The sequence below is a fragment of the Cervus elaphus genome, chromosome 27, assembly GCF_910594005.1.
Source record: "Cervus elaphus chromosome 27, mCerEla1.1, whole genome shotgun sequence".
NCBI classification, from domain to species: Eukaryota; Metazoa; Chordata; class Mammalia; order Artiodactyla; family Cervidae; genus Cervus; species Cervus elaphus.
This window is the reverse complement of record NC_057841.1, coordinates 25,482,031-25,507,703: the sequence shown is the minus strand read 5'-3', so window position 1 is coordinate 25,507,703 and position 25,673 is coordinate 25,482,031. Positions and strand designations below refer to the sequence as shown.

Here is a 25,673-nt window from a genome sequence, read left to right as displayed (position 1 = left end):
GCTGCGGGGCAGGGGCTGAATGACACAGGATTCTGGGCAGCTGCCACCAGCCCCGCAGGCAGCCCCCAGCCGACTCTCGGCCTTGTTTTCCCTTTCTCTCCTCCAACACTTTGGCCACCTGATGCGAAGGGCCAACTCATTGGAAAAGACCCTGATGCTGGGAAAGATGGAGGGCAGGAGAGGGGGGCGACAGAGGATGAAATGGTTGGATGGCATCACCAACTCGATGGACATGAGTTTGAGCAAACTCCGAGAGTTGGTGATGGACAGGGAAGCCTGGCGTGCTGAGGTCCACAGGGCCGCGAAGAGTTGGACACAACTCAGCAACTGAAAAACACCACCACCCGGAAGGGCTTTCCCTCAGAAAGAAAAGGCAAAGCAGAGCCAGTCCCAAGGCCTGGTTCCACTGTCCCCCGCCAGATATTTGCAGGAATGGAGCTCAGAGGGGCTCGGAGCCCGTCTCCTCCCAGCCCCAGAGTGCTTTCCTCTCGGAGGAGGGGAAGCGGGTGGCTTCCTGTGCCTAGACAGACGCCCTCATGGAAGGGGTGACAAGGGTCACACCCCACACCTCCAGAAACAGGCCAGGGCTAGTGTTTTAGTCGGCTCAGGCTGCTTTAAATGCCGCAGACCAGTCAGTGGCTTAACTAACAGGTTCTGGAGGCCCAGAAGAGAGGCTGATTCAGAGACCAAGGCCCAAGGTGAGGACTGAGCCAGTGCGGCAGGGTGAGCTCCTCTGTGCTTTCTTCTCCAGCCTCAGTTCTGGACCTCTTCCAAGCATTCTGATCAGAGATAGAGATGAATGTGCTCAAAGCAGGAGTCACAGGGATCAGGGATAATCCAGCCTCATTGTCAGGACGCATCGTAGAGTCTTTAAATGTGTTTTATGAGACTCCATAGCTTTGAAGCCAAAATTCGAGGACTTACTTGGGTTAAACTAAAAGCACAATTTTCTACTTTCTTGTCAAACAACTTTATTTGAGGCAACAACTGAAGTATAATTTAATTCAACAGGAAATATCACACTTGGAGGGAAAACAGAAAAAAAAAAAACCTTCAATGAAAGCCAAACATTCTTTCCAAGGCACAGCACTGACATTTCCAGATTGACAGCAGGAGTTTGTTTCCATAAAACAAAATCTTGAGCCCAAAGTCTGCCTTTTGAAATGGTTTTCCACCTCATCTCTGTTTCTCCAGGCTCAGGGAACGATGCTCGTGGCTTTCCTCAGGGCCAGGTAGCCCGTGACCACGTCGGACGGCAGCCGTCGGATGTAGGAGAACTCTTCGATGGTGCTGAAGCGCAGCTTGCTCTGCGGGTCCGTGTAGTTGGCCTGGGTGACAAAACAGGCAGAGAGAAGGGCAGAGAGGTGTTGTTGGCAGTGAGGTTCAAGTTCAAGTTAAAAATTAGTTTTCTGGCTTTTACTCAAAGTGCAATCAATGTATCTTCATCATGTCTGACTCTGTCACCAACAACGCCAGATCGCTCACTGTGGGAAAGACACGTTAATCTCCCCAGACTTGAGAGACGCTTCAGGGTATGGACAGGAAGGAAGGGGAATAACCACAGCAGACACCTGGGGAATCTTCTGCTTGGCGCCTCAGGGCGGCAGGCAACAGTCCAGACTGCACCCGCCCCACTCCACCTACTCCAAGGGCGCTCCTCTCCTGCTGCCCCCCGCCCCAGGCCTCTCCCAAGGCTCCCCGAAGAGCTCCCCTGCAGGGCTGGGATGGCCACCCCACCCCCTTCCACTGGAAGGCACTGCCATCAACACCCACAGCCAGGGGCACCTTCACAACCTGCAATTCTGATCATCTTTTCTCATGAAATCTCTCAATGGCTCTTCTCTCTGCTCTCAGGACAAAGGCCCAAGTCCACAGCACGGCTCCCCAGACACTGCCTGGATCCCCCAACCCCACCTTCCCGAGCCTCTTCCTCAGCCACGTGTCCCCCACTTTCTGTTCCAGCTACCCTGGCTCTGACACCCTCCTTCCTGTCCTGCCCATTCGCCCCTTCCTTGCTCAGTAATCACCTCAGGGCTCAGCCCCCAAAGTCATATCATCTGGGAAGCCTTATCTGCCCCCGTAGGTAGGTCAGGACCACACCCTGGCGTTCACCTCAGCACCTCTGCCTCCGGTGGAACGCTTATCTCTGCTGCTTTTACGTTTATCATCTGCCTGACTCTGACTGAAGTCTAGGCTGTGAGGCTCCATGAGGCAAGAATCGCGTAGTTTGCTTATCACTGGATCCCAGCTGCACTGTCTCCTGGCACCATGCAGAGCACACAGTGGGCCTACGGCGAGTGCTCGGCCCACGAATGAGGCGTGAGTGGGTGAACAAACAAACGAACAATTGGGACAAGCACAGAAAAGAGAAGTGTTTCCGCTGACATATCAACCTTCTCTTTCGGTCTGTTCTCCCCATGTGCAAAGTGGAGAAAATACTCACTCACTGTCTACCTCAGGGCACACGGCTCCTACAGACTTTGAAACAGAAAACACGAGGGTGAGTCATTTGGAGTTCCTTTAAGAAATTAGAGAAGATGCCACTAACGTCTAGACAGATAACAGCCAATTACTCAAGTGTGGATTATCTCTGACAGCGCTGGTTGACTGCATGGACCCAGACGCCCAGCGATGTGATGATTTCAGGAGGGCGGGAGGCTGGATGAAGAGGCAACAAGCTGAAGAGAACTGAGTCATGGGTTTCTCAATCTCTAAAAAGTCTCAGTTCCACCACCTTAGGAGCTTCCTAAGGTGTTTAAAATCTGCATATCAGGAAACTGAGATTATTCCTAAAAAGCTAAGATTAATTAAAGCTCTATAACAAAACAAACCTTTGATCCTTTGGCTTAATCTAGTGACTGCCTCTTTGTACCACATTTCCTTCAGCAGTTCCCAGCAGAGGTGCCGGCGAGCGCATCTGGCTTTGATCATCTGGCCTCGGTGGATGAACCAGCCCTGGCCTGCCTCCCTCTCTGCGGCTGCCTGACTCCCACCACCAGGCTGTAACGAGCTGGCCCGCCCAAGTTCAGGCCTTACTGCCAGGAAGGCTGCTGAACCGATACCGCGGGACTCAGGGCACCGCTGCACCAACAGGAAGGTGGACGTAAACTTGCACAGACCGGACCTGATAGAGGGAAGGAGGCCAGTGACCCCTCAGAGATGAACAAGCAGGGAGCTGGACTCCTGTGGTCTGTGCTCCTCTGGACTCTGTCCCTCCAGCCTGAATGAAGCCAAGGTCCCCCTCCCCGGAGGGCAGGCAGCAAGCTGCTTTAATGCCTCCCTTGTCGCAGGGAGCCAGGCAGCGAACGCGGGCCCCCACCTCCCCCAGGGCTGAAGCGCTTTCCGCAGCCTTGTAACCGGGGCTTGACACAGGTGTGACCCTGCGGGCCTTCCGGCCAGGCCCCCTCACAGGGAAACAGCCCCTCACTGGAACAGACGGGTCAGTGTAAACACAAACCCGGCTTTATTTTTTAATTACGTAAGTTCAATTTATACAAGTAGCAGGTGAACATATTCTCCTCTTAAAAAAAAAAAACAGAAAGAAAAACATTGCCAATAAGACTAAAGTCTTTTACAACTCTAACTGCCTGCCAAGCAGGAGACTGGGTTCGATCCCTGGACTGGAAAGATCCCCAAAGAAATGGGAACCCACTCCAGTGTTCTTGCCTGGCCAATCCCATCAACAGAGGAGCCTGGGGGCTACAGTCCACGGAGTTGCCAAGAGTCGGACATGACTTAGGGCCAAACAACAACAAGAAGAAGTCCTTCATCTTCCCCTGAGGAAACCACTGCTAGATGGGCACCCTTCCAGACTTTGTTTATATATATACTCTTACATGCACGCACACGCACATGCACACACACACACACACACGCCAGAGAAGTGCCCAGTGACTGGGTATTGATTCTTACTTGGTAGTACAGTGCAGTTACGCTGCTTTGTACCACACCTTAAAAGTTTATCCCTGTTTTTACCTATACAGCAAGCTCACAGAACAGGATGAACCCCTGACCCCTACCCCACATTGAATGCGTGCTCAGTCACTTCAGTCACGTCTGACTCTTTGTGACTCTATGGACTGTAGCCCACCAGGCTCCTCTGTCCATGGGATTCTCCAGGCAAGAAATACTGGAGTGGGTTGCCGTGCCCTCCTCCAGGGAATTTTCCCCACCCAGGGGTTGAACTCCGACTATTAAGTCTCCTGCATTGGCAGGTGCATTCTTTATCACTAGCACCCACCCCCGACCCCACCTCTGGTTGACCTTTATGTTGTTTTCAATGTTTTGCTTGCATGTTTTCTCATGAGCATTTCTGCATGAAGCTCCTTGTACACACTATTTCTCTAAGGCACTGGCTGAAAGACAAGTTGTTACATTGTAGGCCTCTACTTTTCTGTCTCCCTCAGTCGGTTCAGTTCAGTCGCTCAGTCGTGTCCGACTCTTTGTGACCCCATGAATCGCAGCACACCAGGCCTCCCTGTCCATCACCAACTCCTGGAGTTTACTCAAACTCATGTCCATCCAGTCGGTGATGCCATCCAGCCATCTCATCCTCTGTCGTCCCCTTCTCCGCCTGCCCCCAATCCCTCCCAGAATCAGGGTCTTTTCCAATGAGTCAACTCTTCGCATGAGGTGGCCAAAGTACTGGAGTTTCAGCTTCAGCATCAGTCCTTCCAATGAGCACGCAGGACTGATCTCCTTTGGGATGGACTGGTTGGATCTCCTTGCCTGTCTCCCTAGGTAGTGCCATTTGTTTCCCCAAGAATACGCCCCAATGTAACTCCCACCTCACAACCACCATATAGCAGGATGTCCATTTCTGTATGTTGGTGGCAAGGCAAATGTCTTCATTTCTCTCCTATCCAATGGGTCTTTTTTCTAACTATCAGTGAAACTGAACACCTTTTTATCAGTTTCAGTGAAACTGAACATCTGCATTTCCTCCTTGTAATTGTCTATTCATAATCTTTTAGCTGATTCTTCTATGGGATTGCTCCCTTCTCCAGGGGATCTTCCTGACCCAGGGATCAAACCTGAAATTGCAGGCAGATTCTTTCCCATCTGAACCACCAGGGAAGCCCCTCAATGATTTAGTAGAGTTCTCTGTATATTCAGAATGTCTTAATTCTTACATACAGTGGGGCAGAAGGTTATGAATAACATGACAAGCCCTTTACCGATGGCATAAAGGGAACAATGCTTTTCAACATGAACAAAATGCCTCCTCACATGTAGAAACCACTGCACCAGCAGAGGAGCTGCCTGGTAACGGTGAGGACAAGGCTGTGCTCTAAGGGGCCACCCTCCAAGTCATAAGCCATGGCTGCTACAAGCAGCACAAAATGGAACAGGGGGAAAGTTCCACTTTGGGCCAGAACAGAATAACTGGTGCGAGACTAGCTCTCCTTCCATAAACAACTATTAAAATGGGTCAAATATACAAGGCAACTATTTTCTGGCAGGAGACAAGAGATCGCCTAAAACTACATTTCTCTCAGATGGAAGCTCCCTCAGGGGACCTTTCGGAAGAGACACACGCCCGTGAGGAGGCGAAAGGAAGAGCCCACCACACACACGACCCACACACAGCACTCCCTTCCCCCACCCCCACACACTTCTACTCCCCCTGTTTCTTAGGTTCATTATATTCAAGGTCTGTGTTAACAAGTCTGAAGAGTATATGCTCCTCTCTGGAAGACAAGCTAAAAACATACAACTAATCCAGAGAGGAAAACTAATAAAAAAAATCTTTCCTAGTGTAAAATGTGTATCATTAATTTAGTTTGTTACAGCGGTTGGAGTCATATATTTTCATTAAAAAAAAGTAAAGAATTTAAGTGAGGTATATGGGCTTCAAAAAATGAAGTGTCTCATTATTTCCACAGTTATGAGAAGAAGCCCACCGTCCAAATTTAATAATCATGAAAAAGCATGAAGAAGTTCTAGAAACTTCTATACTTCATCCACATTCTGAAAATAAGGAAACAAGATTCTCTGGGGTACACTGAGGTTCATGGACTTGCCCAAGTCCCACTCATCAAACCACACCGCTGGTTTTCAAACTGTGTCCCCTAGAAGCACCACAGGGGTCCCTGTGGTGGGGAGTGGGCAGGACAGAGGACCAGATCCACACGGGGCCACAGTGAGCAGGTGGGCTCCAGGAGATTCTGTAAAAGCTTTCATTTGGAAAAGGGATTCTGATGCTTAAAAATAAATATGAAAATCACTATCTTTACTGTAGTGCCTCTTAAGAGAAGTTTAAATATTTTAAGTACAATCATCTCTAAGATGCAGGGAATTTTTTAAACATCAGCCAAAAAAAAAATGTTTCTTTCACGTTATCTCATATGGTTAGCAAGGAGAGGAAAGGAGAGTGATACTCAGGTCTCCTGCCTTCTGGAGCAACGCCTGCCCCAGGCTGCCCACACAGATGCCCCAGGTTGCTGCCGCTGCCTTTTAGTCGCTCAGTCATATCCAGCTCTTTGCAAACCCATGGACTATAGCCCACCAGGCTCCTCCGTCCACGGGATTCTCCAGACGAGAATACTCAAAGTGGGGTGGCCATGTCCTCCTCTTGGGGATCTTCCTGACCCAGGGATAGAACCCGTGTCTCCTGCTTGGCAAGCAGATTCTTTCCCACCGAGCCACCTGGGAAGTCCCTGCCCTAGGTCCCTGCCACTCTTAAATAATTGCATAAACGCTACTGTACAAACCCATCACCTGTTTCCAGTACATGGGCTCCAGGCAGGACCAGTGTCGCTATTCAACACTGTCTAAATAGAGGGTACAGTGAAATCTCCTTTTCGGTTCAGTGTTATACGACATAGAGATGTGATGATACTCACAAGAAGACCTGAAACATCAGAATACTTCTTGGCTGGTTTAAAGGATGGAGGAGCATCAATACTGAAGTCTGGAAAAAAACAAAAAAAGAAGCTAACTAAACTGGCTTTAAAGCATTCAGATCCCTTCCCCTTTTCCTCTAAAAATATTGCTTGATAATATTCCCAAACTTTCTACTTTGTGATTAAGTGCTCAGAGAATTCTCTGGGGAAATAATACAGGATGCCATAAGCCACGCACAAGCTTCAAGTACAGCTCTGCCTTGTTCCCGGGGACCCTCCACTTCAGCAGAACCACCAGAAAGCTCAACTGCCCACCAGCTGCTTTCATGGTCTCCGGCTACATGGGCTGATGGTGATGAGGTGTCAAACAACCCACTAATTGGATCCGAGCATCCGGACACCGGAATGTCCACACCCAGGCATCTGACTAGCTCATTTGTCATCAGTCTGAGTCACCCCCACAAAAGACATGCCGTGGGGCAGGAGATGGAAGGAACTTTGAACCTGTACTTTCCACTAAAGTTGAGCAGAATGTATAACAGACATTCGGAAATACTGTAGTATAAAGTGTTAACTCTGAAAAACACTGGCTCGGAGAGTAAAACAGAGCAGGCCTTTAAGCTGGTGGTGAGAAACTCTCCTAAAGCTTGGGCAACCTTTTACTTGGAAACACATTTTAAGAGTAGACTTTTGAATAAGCAGTTTGTCTAACAGCAACACCCATATAATCATATCTGGACCTGCTTCTCCAGATTGAAATGTTAACAGTGATATTAAAAACCACACATCCATGACAACGCCAACACACACAGATTCAACACACAGTACAAAGCTATGAGGAAATAACACACATAATCTCCCTATATTGATACCACTGTAAAATTCCTAAGCTAGAAAGTGTTTCTCCATGAACACAAACACAATAAGATAACGTGGGTTTGTTATAAGAAGGTTCCTAGTCTGAACATTATGAACACATAGGAGGGTCTAGACAGCTCACAGTTGGGATCATTCAGTTGCCATGGCAATGCCCTTTCAGAAGCCAGGATCTGTTTCAGGTTCTTCCAGGTTCTGTTCTTCTTGCCAGCCACTGCACCACCATGGCCAGAATGCTCGAGGCGCAAGCGTAGATTAGAAGAAACAAAAATCAATGGAGACGATCATTTCAGAATCTGACATTTATGCTTATTCATAACTATAATAAACCTTTCATTCAATCAATAGTCAGTGTACCCTAAGTCTTTAAAAAAATGTATTACACCATATACCTTAATCTTACTTATAAAAAAACATAGCCTTTGGATTTTTAAAATGCATGAGTTAGTCGCTGATGGAATAGAAATAAAGGGTTATTCTTTTAATATGCACAAAGAAAATCACATCCTTTATTGGGTCTAACTTTATGGAATTCACTCGTGAATTTCTCACTACTTTAAAACAAGTTTACTACAAAATTAGATTTAAACACATGACCACATCTCTCAATTCCCTTCTGAGGGCCAGCCTCCACCTTGTAAATTACTGGAGCTCCAGGAAAACCCAAGGAAGCCTCCCTCATGACATGGCAAGCCTTCTGGAAATTTTTTTCTTTTTTGTCTTGTGAAGATGACAAAATGAAATGGAAAGAACACAAAAGCTACAGGCACTATTAATGCTGTATTTTCAAAGGTAATTAGTGAAAAATAAACTGTAATGGTATGATCAGAATAATGTAATTTATCCTAACCCTCAAGAACAGAAGGAAGAGGTGGCTATATCTACTTGATAGCACAAGACCTGAGATGTACTTAAAGAAACTGGCGAGGAGCATTCCTCCTTTAGTTAATTACTGCACGCCTCATCTAAATCTCATGAAAAAAGGAAGGAGAGCAATCATCCTGGAAAAACACCCTAAAAACAGCACCACTGAATGAATTTCATAAAATCCTTGGGAACTGGGGGAGCCACAGGAAGGGCTCTCCTGGCCCCAGACCTCAAACCACCGTCCCCGGCGGAGGGCGTGGTGACGCGGACTGAAGGAGAATGGCCACAGCGCTACTGCGCTGCAGACCGACCGAGTGAGTGAGATCACAGGCCGAGGCACGGTTGCTTGGTTTTTTATTTATAAAACACCTTAGATGCTTCTGGGACTCCCTGGGGCTCTGAGCGTAATCAACCCACCTGACGGTGCAGGAGACCCAGGTTCAATCCCTGGGTTGGGGGGAAACCCTGGAGAAGGGAATGGCAACCCACTCCAGTATTCTTGCCTGGAGGATTCCACGGACAGAGGAGCCTGGTGGGCTACAATCCATGGGGTCGCAGAGAGTTGGATACGACTGATCAAGGAACACTTTCACTTTAGATGCTTACCACAAAGTTGGGATCCTTAAATGGCAGAGGTTTGGCAGCTTTCTCCATGGGTCCTGTGCTAAAATCAGAGGGCACCATCTTATTCTCACTCACACCGTCCATGCTGATACCCTTCAAACAAAATAAGAATAATATGAGGTCAGTGTCCTTTAGCTGAGCTCCCTAACTCAGCTCTCAACAAGATGTAAGATGACAGCACCAGACATACGGGAGGAGACAGGGTGCCCGGAGCCCCAGCAGGTGGTCTGCATGGGGTGGGGTCGGGGGGAGAACCTGCCAGGCTGGGAGCCTCGCTTGTCTGTGCAGAGGCCACAGTGGAGGCAGCCGGGACCCCAGCTGCCAGACTTCCTGGCTCCTCTGTGTGCCAAGCACAGGAGTCCTGCTACTATGAGGTGAAAACTGAGGCTCAGGCGAACAGATTCAAGGCCCCACAGTGATTGCCTCTGGATTCAAATCCAGTTGGAGCCAATGCCAAAGCCCCACCATCCCTGTGATACCTACCACCTGTGGCCCCTATTCCTACTGATCTTATTAAATTGTGTCTTGAAACATTAAGACCGAAAAGATTCAGCCCCTTGAAGGGTCTCCAATTGGAGAACCCAGGCTGGTGCTGGTACACTTCAGGGCACAATAGAATGCGGGCATTCTGAGCGAGGAGAATAGGAGAGGAGGCAGGGGGCCTCGGGTCAGCTGGCTGTGGCAGAGTGCCCTGACAAGCAGGCTCCTGGACTTTAAAACAAAAAGCCTTTTTAAGCTAAGAATCAAGAAGAGAGAAAACAAGTCAAAGCAACAAATCACTTCTGATTTGTATTGCAATTTCCAATCTTCCCAGACTGCAATAAACTGTTTTTTAATAGATACATAATTTATATACAGTGAAACGCACAGATCTTAAGTGTAGGTTTCATGAGTCTTGCCAAATGTTTCCATTTGTGTAACCCAGGTCCCTGTGGAGACAGACTATTTCCATCTTTCTCAGAAAGTTCCCTCAGGCCCCCTCCTGGTCAGTATCTTCCGCTCTCATGGTCCACCACTGTTCTGAATCCCACGTTACTTTGGCCTGTTCTAGAACTTTATGAGTGGAATCCAACATCTTGCGCTGTTTGTTGTGTTTGGCTTCTTTAGCCCGGCATAAAGTTTTTGAGGTTTATCCATGTCACAACATGGACTGGTGGTTTGTTTCACAGAATTTGTATACCACTCGTAAGAAGAGTATTCCCCTGCTACGGATGTACCACAGTATGTTTACCCATTTTCTTGCTGATGAAATGTGGGTCTCTACCAGCCTTCAGCTATTATAAATAAAGCTGCTGTCAACATTCTGTACAGGCCTCTGCATGGATGTATGTCTTTATTTCTCCTGGGGAAATACCTACATGTGGGATGGTCAGGTTATACAGTAAGTACATGTTTGACTTCATAAGAAACTGACCAGTCATGCGTGTGTAGTTGCTCAGTCCTGTCCCATTCCTTGTGACCCTTTGGACTGTAACCTGCTGGCCTCCTCTGTCCACTAGGTTTTCAGGTGAGAATACTGGAGTCAGTTGCCATTTTCCTCCTCCAGGGGATCTTCCCAACCCAGGGACAAGAAACTGGCACACCACTTTCCCAAATGGGCTGCCCTCTTTCACACTCCTAGCAGTGGCGTAGGAGAGTTCTGGTTGCATGTATAGATTCCACCCCTACTGGCCCCCCTAAAATGGCCTCCACGTGGGGGAAGGAAGGTGGGGAAGACAGGGACCACTCACTCTGTTGCAATAGTCCCCTGAAGGGCTCCTCCTCAGACACTTCCCAGACTCCTTTCCAGGGTCTCCCCTCCCCCCGACCCTGGGCCTGTGCACCCTCTCCTCTGCTCACCACCCCCCTGCTATCCGGATGGCCCCTCCCCTCATCCGTCCCCCCATTCACAGCTTTTCCTAACTTTTCTCCCCTCCAAGGTCTGCTCAGATGTCCACTCTCTAAGAACTAAGATCCCTCCAATTCCTCATCCTTTCCCCACCATTTGTAGCCATATTCTCTCTCTTTCTTCTCCTTTCCACCCCTCCCTCCCATGGTCCTTCCTTTATCTGGCCCTTCCTTAGCTCTGGGGTTCAGATGAAGCCTGAGGCCCACTCCATTCTCTGCAGCACACTCAGCAACTCACTGATAGATGGAAGTTTGATGTCTGTCCCCTGTTGACAGCTGCCCAGGGCTTCCCACCACCCTTGGGATCAGGCACAAATGCTGGCCTCCTCTCCAGCCTCCCCTCTCACTCCCCCTCCCTCCTGGATTTTGTAGTTTCTGGTCCCCAAACCCATGGAGTCATTTTCTGCCAGCATAAATAGTCTTCAGTGTTTTCCATTTTTTATTTATGCTTCATAAAAATTTCCGTCGGGATTAGCTCATGTCAGTTTTAATTTTACAAGAAAGATTAGATCTAGCATTTTGTATGTAACTAACTTCTATTACCCTTGTGATTTTTCCTTCATGGTCCTAAAATTTCTGCGGGTATTAATATATGTGTCCTGGGGGACCCAATTTGATGGAGCTTTGATTTTTTCCCATCACATTTAATCAGTAACCAACATTACCTTGTGTAGTTTTGGCCAGTTGTCAATGCTATTTTGTGTTGATTATTTGTAAGAGTAATATCATAAATTGGATACATAATTAACATCTGTATTTAAGTCTTGGTTAGTCAATGAAGGGCTTCGCAGGTGGCGCGAGTGGTAAAGAACCTATCTGCCAACGCAGAAGACGTAAGAGACCTGGGTTGGGAAGATCCCCTGGAGTAGGAAATGGCAACCCACTCCAATATTCTTGCCTGGAGAATCCCATGGACAGAGGAGCCTGGTGGGCTATGGTCCACGGGGTTGCAAAGAGTCAGACACGACTGAAGCGATTTAGCATGCAAGTAGTCACTGGAATGATAGCAGCTTTGTGAAACAGGCAGGGAACGACAGACCGGAACAAGGAGACACAGAGGAGAGAGATGAACAGACGAGGAGACGGGCAGATTCGAGAGAAGGCGCGGGCCTGGACATCCGGCTTCACCATCTGGCCCAGTCTTCCATGCCTGCGTCTAACCCAGCACCTAGCGCTGAGAAGCACCAAAGAATCACTGGCTGATTGGCTGATTGGCGCTAAGGAAGAAGACAACGCCGCATAACTCTGTCAGTATCCGTTTTTGAGATGTACATGTTCAGGGGTTTGTCATAAGGAAGCGCCTCTGGATGGGAAGCAGCAGCCAAACCCAAAGAAACACAGGAAGGCTAATTCAGAAATGACTGGGTTTGGTTACCTGTGGGTGCAAGGGAACAGGGTGGAAGAAAGAGAGGAGAAAACTTCTCCAAGTATAGCTGTCTGTAGCTTTGACCTTTTGAGCCATGTTAAAGTTTCACATAGAAATAGACGGGCAAATCCAACAAGCATGGGGCAGCAGACAGAAAAAATGGAATGCAAACAAGAAACCAAATCAACCTGAGGTTTGAATGAATAACACAGACACACTAAAAGGGAGGAAGGGAGAAATAACGTTAGTGATATGAACACAGTATTCCGAACATATAACTCAAGGTGAGAGGCAAAAAGAACCATGAACAATTGGGAGGTTTGTTTCTCCCAAGAGTACAGGTTAATAGTTAGAAACTACTTAATATGCATTCTAAGATGAGGCAAATAAGGAATGAGGGACAGCTAGAATGAACCGCGTGCTACTGGACTGAAATCACAGGTTAGCAATATGAATTCATGGGTTTAACATATACACAGAAAGATAAACATGGAAATGGGGACTTCCCTGGTGGTCCAGTGGTTTAGAATCCACCTTCCAATGCAGGGGACGTGAGTTTGATCCCTGGTCAGGGAACTAAGATCCTGCATTCCACAGAGTGACTAAGCCCACACGCCACGAGTAGAGAGTCCGAGAGCTGCAACTACTGAAACCTGCGTGCTCTAGGGCCCATGGTCCGCAACAAGAGAAGCCTGCACATCACCACTAGAGAAAGTCCACATGCTGAAATGAAGACCCAGGACAGCCAAAATTTTTTAAAAAAATAATAATAATAAAAAGAAATGGATACAGAGGCATGGGGGACAGTCATACACACACTCATACACATGACCCCCTACATTTCCTAATTTCTTCCATGCAGATGGCTAGAAACAATGAACATGTCAACCACAAATTGGTGCTTGCCAAGGGCATTTGCCATCTGCCTCTGCACAGGATTGAACCCAGTGCTGCTGCGGCTGCACATGCCCTGAAGGGAGCTCAGGGTGGAGAACAACGAGGCCCTCTGTGCTCCAAGAAGACTGGTGGACAGCTCCTTAGACACATATTTTCAGGAACTGATTTCATGGTCCCAATCCTTGCACCTCCTCCAATCTAGAAAAGCACTAAATCTCTTCATGGTGACATCAGCTCCTCTTGACTGGAAAACCTTTTGTAAGATAAGTATTTGATTGCATGGAACTCCTCTTCACCAAAATCTTGTTTATTGGCCTTCCCCCACTACCTCTCTGGAGCAGTTTCTCAGAGCTCCTATTTGAGGTGCTGTCTCCCGGGCCGCGGTCCTCATTTTGTCCCAAATAAAACTTAACTCACAACTCTCACATTGTGCATCTTCTCTGAGTCAACAAACAACAGGCACGCTGGTGCTCAGATCCTGGTTTCCAAATATTGTTCTCCAAGAACAAGCGATCTTTGAAGAAACGGCTGATTCCAGGACTGGGGCAAGAAAGTACAGTGTGAGTTTTTGGGTGCCAGAAGGTAAGAAATCACTTGTATCAGTTTGCTAGGGCTGTGTAACAAAATATTAATACCACAGACTGGGTGGTTTAAATAAGAGAAATTTAGTTTCTTAAGGTTCTAGAGTGATGGGCTGCAGTCCATGGGGTTGCAAAGAGTCTGGCACGACTGAGTGACTAACACACACACACAAGGTTCTAGACACTATAAGTTCAAGATCAAGATGTCAGCAGGGCTGGGTTTTCCTGAGACCCATCTCTTTGATTTGCGTATGACTGTCTCCTGACTGCATCCTCTTTCCCGTGTACACACGCCCTCTTCTTATGAGGACAGCAGGCAAATCGGATTAGGGCTCCACCCTTATGACCTCATTTAACCTTAACTACTTCCGTAATGGCCCTATTTCCAAATACAGTAACTTTCTGAGGCATGCTGGGGGTTAGGCTTTTAACAAATGAATCTTGAATGAACACAGTTCAGTCCATTATGGCACTCAAAAAATGACAGAGGTAAAGTAAAAGACATATGAGTCAGTGTGAAGAGGTCCCCACTAGCCAAACCTGGACAATTTGCTCAACATCATTAGTCAATAGGGAAATATAAATCAAAACCACAATGAGATATTACTCCATACTCACCAGGATGGCTCTACTCAAAGGCATAATAACATGTGTTGGTGAGGATGTGGAGAAACTAGAACCCTCACACACTGCTCGTGAGAATCTACAAAGGTGCAGTTACTTTGAAAAAGTCTGGTGGGTCTTCAAAAGTTAAACATAGAATTATCATATGACCTAATAATTCAAGTCCTAGGTACTTAGCTAAGAGAATTAAAAACAAATGTCTATGCAAAAACTCATACATAAATATTCATAGAAGTACTATTTATAATAGCCAAAAAGTCCAAACAACCTAAATATCCATCAACCAATGAGCGCATAAACAAAACGAGGTTCATCCATACAGTGGAATATTCTACAGTTGTTAAGAAGGGACGAGTTACTGATGCATGGTACAACACGGATAAACCCTGAGTATATCATGCTAACTGAAAGAAGCCAGCCACAAAAAGCCACCTATTGTATGACTGCATTTAGCTGAGGCACCTAGAGTAGTCAAATTCAGAGAGAGAGAGAGTAGGTCAGGGGTTGTCAGGAGCTGGCAGAGCAGGGGACCCGGGAGTGGCTGCTAATGGGCAGGGCATTGCTTTTGGGGGTCATGACGCCAGTGAAAGCAGGCCAGTGGGTGTGGACTGTCAGGACGCAGGGCCTATAGGGCGGCCCATGTTAAGGGAGAGAGAGAAAAACAACTCTAAGAACTACACGGTGAGCATCAGGTCAGACCAGAAAAGCCCAGCCAGCTGGGGCCAACTCGAGAAAAACAGGTGAAATGTGAAAGAGGTTTCCTGGGACCAGATCCACTTTAAGTTTCAACTTCACTCAGTTTTTCATAAAGAAAATGACTGCTTACATAATGCTGTTTCCACCTGGGAGAAAATAAACAAACGGAACTGCTTAAAAGCAAAGAGGAGATACTAGAGGGCAATGAAGAACCAGGCCCAGAGGGCCCTGCTGCTGCTTCCGGAACCATCCACGGAACACGCCTAGCTCGCAGGGCACCATCCTCAGCAGATGCGTCAGCTTTTTCTTCTGGACCAGAACTGCTGGAAGCCTGCGTGCCTCCCCCCATGTCGGCTCTTCCCTGACTCCCTAGTGTGTGCTAAGCTGCTTCGGTCCTGCCCAACTCTGTGCGACCCCAAGGACTGTAGCCCGCCAGGCTCCTCTGTCCGTGGGATTCTCCAGGCAAGACTGCTGGAGTGGGATGCCACGCCCTCCTCCAGGGGTCTTCCCAACCTAAGGATCAAACCCGAGTCTCTCATATCTCCTGCATTGGCAGCAGGGTTCGTGACCTGGGAAGCCCCCGACTCCTAAGTGGGGAGGCTCAGAGGTGCTGGGTGCACAGTGAAATCCCGGGAGGGCACACAGAACATCCCTTTGATTTGGGTTGTTTGCCCCCAGGTCCTGGGAGGCCCAGGAGGACGCGGCAGGAATGCCTCGCTGGACTTGGGCTGCTAAGGGAAGGAGGTGCCTTGCGGCCCACGTGGATCGGGAGGGCAGGGACCCCACCTGGGAGACGGACAGCGGCCAGAGGGAGGGAGGCAGTGGGAGGAGAGGGTGGGGGGGTCTGCGGTGGGCCGCTCCAGCAGCAGGAAGGGATTGAAGATGCTGCCCCCAGCCCCGACTCCAGAACCAACCGAGCCCTCCTGTTTGTCTGATCACCTTATCCTCATCGCTTCCCCATCCTCAGGCCAGACCTCCAGCAGCTGAGGCGGGGACAGGAAAGAACACCATCCTGACACCAACTGGGCCACCCGGGCCGCTTCCTGCCCCTGAAACAGCGACTGCTGGCTTCCCTCTCTGAGCAGGTGCAAAAGAACACGTGGCCCTGGGCCAGGGCTGGGTGCTCCGCTTTTTTCCCCTTTAGGCCCACCCTCTGTGGTACTCCACCCTCGGTCTTCCCTTCCCCTGGGCTTCTGGCAAGCTGGATGCCTGGGTCTCTTAGTGACGAGATGAGAGAGACAGACCTTCTGTCCAGGGGAGCATTGAGTCTGTGAGGTGGGGCTGCAATGAATACACTTCAAAATGATGGATAGTTTCCATATGACTAGACCATTGTTAAGGCTAAGAGACTTTTAAGAGCTGAACTGTTGAGGACAGGACCACCCTGCGATCAGCAAAGAAGTGACAACTGGCCCTAAGGGGTGTCCACTCTTTGCAACACAAAAAGAGCTAAAAAGACCCTGAGGCTGGGAAAGATTGAGGGCAGGAGAAGGGGACGACAGAGAATGAGACGGCTGGATGGCATCACCGACTTGATGGATATGAGTTTGAGCAAGCTCTGGGAGTTGGTGATGGACACGGAAGCCTGGTGTGCTGTCGTCCATGGGGTCACAGAATCAGACACGACTGAGCGACTGAACTGGACTGAAATCCCAAGGAAGAGAAACCCAGCCCGCCAACAAAGGAACACCTGATGGCTCCTAAATGACTCCAGAAATCAGTCAGGCCTCAGCTCACCTGCCTGGAGGACCCAATCACCCAGCTTCGTGTCTCCAGGGCAGCTCCCAGCGTTGCATCTATCTAATAGTAACCTAGATTCAAACACCTGAGCCTAGTCTACAACTGCAGGGTTACTGTAGGGTTATTACTTGAAACAGCAAAAACGTGAGATGCAATCTAACGTCCAATCAAGTCAATTAAGTAAGAGCACTTAATTCCTTGTGAAGACTATCAACATAGAGAAAGGGCCAGGAAACAATGCTAAGTGGAAAGCAGGGCCCACAATGTTATACACCAAATACAGTTTATGAAAACCTGTATCTACATGTAGAAAACCCAAATTATCATAGCTGTGGGGGAAGACTGGCTGGTGTTTTATGGCCACTTTAAAAATAGAAACAAGAAAACTAACAATATGATTTTTTCAAAAGGTAAGGTAGAATGATTACTTTCTTAAATGAATAAAGCAAGTCAGTACAGTGTTCTCAAGCTGCCTCCAATGACAGAAGAGTCCACTGTCACCTGTACTCTGCACTAGCCTTCTAAAGAAGCAACTGGGCCTCTCAACTTACATAGATGTTATGATAACTGCTTCACCATCATAAACCAGCCTATTAGGTAACCTATTACCTAATTAGGAAACCTATTAGTCTGTGGGTCAATTAGGTTTCTCTGTAGATTTTATTAACCTGAATAGCCACTTGGAAAATATAAACTGCTCTGTGTTCATAGAGAAGGACTTGCGGACACAGAGGGAGGAGAAGGTGGGACGAATTGAGAGAGTGTCATTGACATATATATAGACTACCATGGGGCTTCCCTGGTGGCTTGGTGTTAAAGAAACTGCCAGCAATGCAAGAGACTTGGATTGGATCCCTGAGTCAGAAAGATACCCCTGGAGAAGGGAATGGCAATCCACTCCAGTATTCTTTCCTGGAGAATCCCATGGACAGAGGAGCCTGGCGGGCTACAGTCCATGGGGCCACAAAGAGTCAGACACGACTTGAGTGACTAACACACACACACATAGACTACCATATGTAAAATAGACAGCTAGTTGGAATTTACTGTATAACAAAGGGAGCTCAGCTCAGGTGCTCTGTGATGACCTGGAGGGGTGGGATGGGGGTAGGAATGGGAGGGAACCTCAAGAGGAGGAGAGGTATGTATACTTATAGCTGATTAAAAAGCATGTTAAAAAGCAGAGACATTACTTGTTCGACAAAAGCCCATCTAGTCAAAGCTATGATTTTTCCAGTACTCATGTATGGATGTGAAAGTTGGACCATAAAGAAGGTTGAGAGCCAAAGAATTGATGCTTTCAAATTGTGGTGATGAAGAAGACTCTTGAGAGTTCCTTGGACTGCAAGGAGATCAAACCAGTCAATCCTAAAGGAAATCAACCCTGAATATTCATTGGAAGGACTGATGCTGAAGCTGAAGCTACAATACTTTGGCCACCTGCTGCAAAGAGCGGACTCATTGAAAAAGACCCTGATGCTAGGAAAGATTGAGGGCAGGAGGAAAAGGGGACGGCAGAGGATGAAATGGTTAGATAGCATCACTGAATCAACGGACATGAATTTAGACAAACCCCAGAAAACAGTGAAGGACAGGGGAGCCTGGCATGCTGCAGTCCATGGGGTTGCAAAGATTCAGACACAACTTAGCAACTTAACAACAAATAGCCAATTCACATTGTTGTACAGCAGAAACTAAGGTGATATTGTAAAGCAATTCTCCAGTTTAAATAAATGCCCTGTATTGATCTAATAAAATCTTCCCCCCACCCCAAAGCATTTCTCTGCACCTGGGATATGGTTATATTAGAGATCTAATTATATCTTCTAAGATGTAGAGCTATAAGAGTATGTTAAGAGAGGCAGTAAAGAAAAAGAATGTAGATTCTGGGTAGTCCAATTGTGTCTCAGTACTGACTCTATCATGGCATCTGGTCCCATCACTTCATGGGAAATAGATGGGGAAACAGTGTCAGACTTTATTTTTGGGGGCTCCAAAAATCACTGCAGATGGTGATTGCAGCCATAAAATTAAAAGACACTTACTCCTTGGAAGGAAAGTTATGACCAACCTGGATAGCATATTTAAAAGCAGAGACATTACTTTGCCAACAAAGGTCATCTAGTCAAGGCTATGGTTTTTCCAGTGGTCATGTATGGGTGTGAGAGTTGGGCAGTGAAGAAAGCTGAGTGCCGAAGAATTGGTGCTTTTGGACTGTGGTGTTGGAGAAGACTCTTGAGAGTCCCTTGGACTGCAAGGAGATCCAACCAGTCCATCCTAAAGGAGATCAGTCCTGCGTGTTCATTGGAAGGACTGATGCTGAAGCTGAAACTCCAACACTTTGGCCACCTCATGCAAAGAGTTGACTCACTGGAAAAGACCCTGATGCTAGGAAAGATTGAATGCAGGAGAAGGGGACGACAGAGGATGAGATGGCTGGATGGCATCACCAACTCGATGGACATGAGTTTGGGTAAACTCCAGGAGTTGGTGATGGACAGGGAGGCCTGGTGTGCTGCAGTCCATGGGGTCACAAAGAGTCGGACACAACTGAGCCCCTGAACTGAACTGAACCGACTCTATCACTTGTCAGCTGTGTGACCACAGAAAAGTTATTTAACCTCTCTATACTTCTGTCTTTTTATCTGTAGAATAACGATTCTCAGAGGGTTGTTCTGAGAATTAAATGAGATAGCAATTAGAAAGTACTTAGAACAGTACTTGGTATACATAGTAAGTGCCCAATAAATATAACTATTATTATTTATCACAATTTCTTTCACTTTAGCACAGTGTATCTGTTTTTCAACCCAACTTAACACTAGTCATTTTCAAAGTATCAGGACCAAAATGGATGGGAGGTGGCACTTTCCAAATTATAATGTAAGTAATCAATAAATATATTAGTTACACTGAAAATCTAAATCCAAACAGAAGAATTGTAGTTTTGTGACAGATGTACTACTTAGCAAGCACAAACACTAATGATTTCTGCTGAACTAAAGATTCATCTTGATGAAATAATAAAACAAAATTGTTTTAGTACTCAAAGTATTTAATATCATTTTACACGGCTGACATAAATGTGACATCTACAAATGCTTTGCTCCAAATACTTTCAGGTCAAAAATATTCCCTTCAACCCCTGAGGATTTCCAAGCAGTAAGCCCTTTATATTTCATCCATTCATTCAATCTTACTTCAGAAAAAGCATGCACCTTCTGGAAAAGTAAAACCAACCTTAAGAATCCATCAAGTTATTTTCACTAATTTCAAAAAGCACTCAAACGTCTACGTGAGTGTCCTCTGTAAATTTTTAAATCCCGTGAAAGGTTAACAGAGACTGGTTTTTTTTTTGGTAAGACACAAAATAGCTGAAATGACTTAAGTAGGGAAATTTAGGATACTGAAAGATCTGTAAAGTCCCTTTTAACTCAAGAACTATGATCATTTATATAGAAAAACACTCATTTCCCACTGATGACACTTTGAGCATCCTGACACTTGGGCACAGCTCCGCCTCTGGAAGGCCTTCCCCAGTCAGACCGTCCACTCCTCAGAGGCCGCCTCTAGTCCCTCTTCTCCCCACCTCTCCCTCTCTAGTGACCACCTCCAGCTCTGAGTCTTCATCTTCCTGTGTCCCGCCACTGAGGCACCAATACCAGAAAAGACCCATAATTGGCTTTGGGACATGGTTAGAAATGATGAGATTTTCCCACTTCAGATATGTGACAGGTAGAATTCAGAGACGGCCCTTAAGACTCCAGGTCTCTGGTGTATACACACCTTGACCCCGTTTTTAGGCAAACGCTAATGTGTGTACCACTGTGACGGGATCTGTGATACATTGAAGGGAAATGCAACATATATCTTATATTTGAAATAAAATTAAGGTCTCAGGTCAGCTGATCTTAAAGGAGACTATCCTGGTGGGCCTGCCCTAATCCCATATGCTCTTTAAAGCTGGGCTCAGAGTCAGAGACAAGAGAAGTCAGAGACGTTTGAGGAGTGAGAGGGATTAGACACAAAAGAGATTCTCGACAGCTGGCTTCAAAGACGGAGGAGACCATGTGGCAAGGACAGGGATGAGGACAGACAGCCAGGAGGCAGCGACTTCAGTCCCTGCAGAGAACTGAATTCTGCCAATGGTCTGCATAAGGCTCAAAAAAGGCTCTCTCTCAGAGCATCCACCCAACAAACCAGCCCAGCCCAACACTTTGATTTCAGGGAACATGGAACCAAACCTCTCTTTTTGTGCCTGGACTCCTGACCTACAGAACCAGGAACTGATAAACAGGTGTCATCTAAGCCACAGAACTTGTGGTCATCTGTTATGATGGCAGAAGAAAACTACTGCAATATATGTAGGTCATTCTCCTCCTGGAAGGATTTTTGGGAGGGCAGAGACAAGCGATAATCCACTGAAATAACTTAAGCATGCTGGAGACAGAACAGATATAAATACTTGCTGACTGAACTCAACAGAAACTAAACTGAAGGCTGAGGACAATTTAGGAAGATTCTAGGCAGCCCTCAGGGCAGCTCTGTGCTAATACCTGCATTTGCTGCAGCCCAGGGATTGAGGATGCAGCATTATGTTGGTGATGGCGATGGTGGCTTAGTCGCTCAGTCATGTCTGACTCTTTGAGACCCCACGGACTGTAGCCCACCAGGCTCCTCTGTCCATAGGGATTGTCCAGGTAAGAATGCTGGAGTGGGTTGCCATACCCCCGCCAGGGGATCTTTCCCGACCCAGGGATTGAACCCGTCTCCTGCCTTGCAGGCAGATTCTTTACCACTGAGCCATTTGGGAAGCCCTAGTGCTATGTTAGAACAGGAGGAAAATCTAAGACTTCTGGAGACAGAAGACAATTTTTTTTTTCCCTTCGTGAGATGCTGAGGGTGGGAGTCAGGTAACTGGCTATACACCTCATTAGTTAAACACCAGCCGGGGAGAGGTGAACAAAGAAGTCACTATTCCGGGGAATACCCTTCTCTTTCCAGCCAGAGACTGGGCCGAGGCTGCTGAGATGGGGGAGACCCACAGGAAGAACCTAGGCAGCCCTTCCCATTACTGAGATCTCTAAGACCAGCAAGGTTGTGATGTCCACCCAGTGGGGTTACTGGAAATCCCCCCATTCTGAAGGCATTCATCCACTTTCTGAAGCTTGCTGTGGCGGTGGGAGTTGATGAGCAGTGCTACCTTAGGACAAAACAATCATTCATCTCAATAGGTACTGACTACATTCTTTGGTCTTGGCACATCTGGATATCAAAATGCACTGAGCACATACTGGGAGAAAGTACTCACAATGCACATATCTGGCCGAGAACTCCGTGCATGCTAGTGCATGCATGCTAAATCGCTTCAGTCGTGTCCGACTCATTGCAACCCCTTGGACTGTAACCCACCAGGCTCCTCTGTCCATGGGATTCTCCAGGCAAGAACACTGGAGTGGATTGCCATTTCCTCTTCCAGCCAAGAACATATAAAGAACTCTTATCCTTTAGTTCCCTGGTGGCTCAGTGGTAAAGAACCCGCTTGCCAATGCAGAAGGCTCAGGTTCCATCCCTGGGTCAGGAAGATCCCCTGGAGAAGGAAATGGGGAAACAATGTTTCAAAAACACTGTTTCACAGAGAAATCCAAACACACACAAAAGAATATGCTCTGTAGGAAAAGAAAGAGTGTTAGTCACTCAGTCAAGTCCAACTCTTTGGGACCCCTGGACTGCAGCTCACCAGGCTCCTCTGTCCATGGGGATTCTCCAGGTAAGAATACTGGAGGGGCTTGCCATGCCCTCCTCCAGGGGATCTTCCCAACCCAGGGATCGAACCCAGGTCTCCTGCATTGCAGCCAGATTCTTCACCATCTGAGCTACCAGGGAAGCCCTATGCTCTGTATGATTCCATTTATATTCTGCTCAAAAAGAGAAAGTCAGTCCATGGGGGGAGAGGTCAGAGTAGCAATTACCTCCAGCTGGGAGGGAAGAGTACCCACTGGAAAGGTCACCAAGGAATATTCCGGGGCTCTTAGAAATGCTCTCTATCCTAATCTGGATGGTGGCCACATAGGTGGGTACATATGTGAAGTCACTGGTCTATACTCTTTAAGATTTTGGCATGTCACAGTATGCAAATCATACATAAGTATTTTAAAAGGAAAAATCTGCACTAGCAATTACCAATGGAGAAAACCAGAGACAGCTGATATCGCTAGACTATCCTTCTGGGTGAAGGATGCTACCTACACCTTGTGTTGGACAGCACAAAGGAACACACTCCATCTTTGCTCTCTCACGGCTTTAAAATACAGGAGCCAAGAAAAACACGTATCTAACCAAGTTACTCTTGTGCTGCAAATGCTTTGCTAGAATCGTGGAGCCCGGATCGCCCAGATGCGGTGAAGTCGTGCCAGGCGCTGTGCTCAAGAGTTTTACGACCATGATCTCATTGAATCCTCATAACAACCCCATGAGGTAAGACCAAACCCACTCTGGGGCAGGGACACTAAAGGTCAAAAAAGCACTTTCCTGAGGATGAGGGAAACCATCCGTAGCAATACACCTTTATATTCCTCCACACGATTCATTAGGGCGCTCTGCACCTCACAGGCATCTGGTAAATGTCTTAAGAATGGACCAAGGGGAGACACACGCGAACTTCTGCTTAACTGAAACTCACATTAAAGAGAAGTCCGGAGCCTCGCTCCAAACGAGACTTCGGCAGAAAGAGGTGGCCCTACGATTAAGGCAATAACAGCCTCCCCACCTCCCCTGTTCTCCTTCTGGACAATGCAACGCGGGTGCTTCTTTAATCAAACCCCACGTAGCCAAAGTAAGAGGGTGGGGAAAAAAGTTTCACTTGCACCAGAGACAGCAGCTACCAAAGAGGTGTGACTGTACGGCCCCGCCCACACGAAACGCCCAGCCTCGCTGAGCCCCACCCACTCGGGCCCACGCATGCGCTCTCGAGCCCCTTACCGGGAGGGGGAGGGGTGGGCTTCCGCGCACGCGCAGGTTAGGCGAGTGACAGCGTACCTGCGCAAAGCCGGAGGCGGACACCTTTTTCTTCTTGCCGGCGCTGTATCCGCCAGCGCTGCTGCCGTTGTGGGAAGGACTGGCCGGCCTCTTCTTGCTGTTCCGGGCTATCCCCGGAGTGGACGTGGTGGCCACAATGGGAATCTGGGCCGCCATTCCCACCCTGAGCCTTGCTCCTCCCCCACTCCCCACTCGGGTCCCGGTGCAGGCCTTGGAACTTCCGGCCTGCCGTTACTTCCGTCTCGATGGTTTGAAAACCCGGCCCGGACTCGGAAAGCGTGCGTTACTTCTCTCTGAGCCAGATCTAAAAGGCGGAGCTCGGAGCAGTCTGTTCCTTCCGGGCGGGACGGCGTCTGCCAGGGCAGAGTGCAGCTCCTCCCGCGCTCTGACGCCGGGCACGTGCTTGGACGTCCCCAGGGTTGGAGGATCGGACCTCCACCATCCCACGATCTGTTCTGATTAAGTGGATTTTTAAAAAGTTAATCACCACGTTGTCTCTTCTCAAGTCAGAAGATTGATCCCTTTTGTTGTCTGTAAGTATACAAGTAAGGACATTGTCCGTGGACCAGTACTGCCAGGCTCCTGGCTCTCCCCTTAGTCGCAGCCTTGTTGCGCAGAAGTTTGTGTTTCATGGTGCCCAGATAAACTTGAAGGGCAGAGTGGCTCCTAACCTTGTAAGGGTCACGGACCCCACTGAGCATCCGAGCTCCCCCTCTGCACCTCCTCATGCAAGTTACAATCAAACATTAAAAAGTTCACAAATCTGCTAAAGCCTATTTATAAACTTAATGGAACACCACCCCCACCCCCGCCCCCCTCAGTTACTAGCCATGTACTACTTTATATTTCTTCAAAGTTTTGTGACATAAGTTACTTGATTTATAATTGGTAGGCTAATTTATTTGGCCTCTGCTGGAACATAAGCTGTATGAGGGGAAACCGGTTATGTTTTCCTCACTTTTCTTTCCCAGGTTCACAAGTACCTTGCAGATCGTTGTTACATTATACGTATTTTTGTAATGAAGTAATTAAAAAATGAATGAACTCCTTGTAGTAACTGGTTGAAGCTGCTGTTTCCTGATACAGGAAAGAGGTATTTGTGAATCTGGATATTTGAAAGAAATAGACTGCAGAATGACTTAAAGGTGAGAGAAAGAACAGTTAGGAAACTAGTAGTAATGTTGTTGACATCTTTTCTCCCTTAGAGAAACGAATAGCTTACCAGTGTTGAAATGGTCCCTTCTGTGCTCCAGTCTCCACCCCCTCTTCACCTAAATCTTGTCTTCCTTATTCCTTATTTCAGTAACTGAACACCTCCAACCTGCTAGTCACCTAAGCCAGAACCTAGGTGGTTGTCCTGGCCTCCTGGGTCTATTCTCTTCTCATTCTGGGTAACGACCCCCTCACTTCTGTTCCTATCCTGGTGAATCCATTGACCCTCATCTGGATCCTTGCAACACATACACTCTTTGTTTTGTTTTAACTTTTTTTTAATTTAATTTTTATTTTATATTGGATTTACACTGTTATGTTACAAAGTCCCTTTATGTTAGTTTGAACTTTTGTCTTTTCCGATACCACCCTGACCACAGACCACCCTTCATCCTGGTTTCCACAGTGGTCTAACTAGAT

At 47.5% G+C, this 25,673-nt stretch overlaps 1 protein-coding gene across 3 annotated transcripts; it reads right to left on the bottom strand.

The window, feature by feature from the left end:
- Positions 1 to 951: 951 nt before the first annotated feature.
- Positions 952 to 24,337, bottom strand: INO80C (INO80 complex subunit C). Of its 3 annotated transcripts, none has more exons than XM_043889398.1 (5): positions 23,985 to 24,337; positions 9,195 to 9,305; positions 7,846 to 7,957; positions 6,846 to 6,913; positions 952 to 1,328 (listed from the first exon to the last, which is right to left on the bottom strand). In XM_043889398.1, exons 1-5 carry the CDS (start codon positions 24,195 to 24,197, stop codon positions 1,197 to 1,199), a joined length of 636 nt encoding a protein of 211 aa, XP_043745333.1. In that variant the 5' UTR covers positions 24,198 to 24,337; the 3' UTR covers positions 952 to 1,196. The 3 variants fall into 3 exon arrangements, with proteins under 3 accessions (XP_043745333.1, XP_043745334.1, XP_043745335.1); XM_043889399.1 differs by having other exon boundaries at positions 24,042 to 24,337; XM_043889400.1 differs by lacking the exon at positions 23,985 to 24,337 and adding an exon at positions 22,315 to 22,338.
- Between the last annotated feature and the right edge of the window lie 1,336 nt (positions 24,338 to 25,673).

What these genes read in the sequence shown, in the direction of transcription:
- INO80C (XM_043889398.1), bottom strand. Translation starts at nt 24,197, where the DNA reads ATGGCGGCCCAGATTCCCATTGTGGCCACCACGTCCACTCCGGGGATA. An exon ending in GCCCACCCCTCCCCCTCCCG is followed by an intron (nt 9,306 to 23,984) that starts GTAAGGGGCTCG and finishes TTTTGTTTGAAG; the next exon opens with GGTATCAGCATGGACGGTGT. An exon ending in GCAACTGAATGATCCCAACT is followed by an intron (nt 6,914 to 7,845) that starts GTGAGCTGTCTA and finishes GTTTTTTTCCAG; the next exon opens with ACTTCAGTATTGATGCTCCT.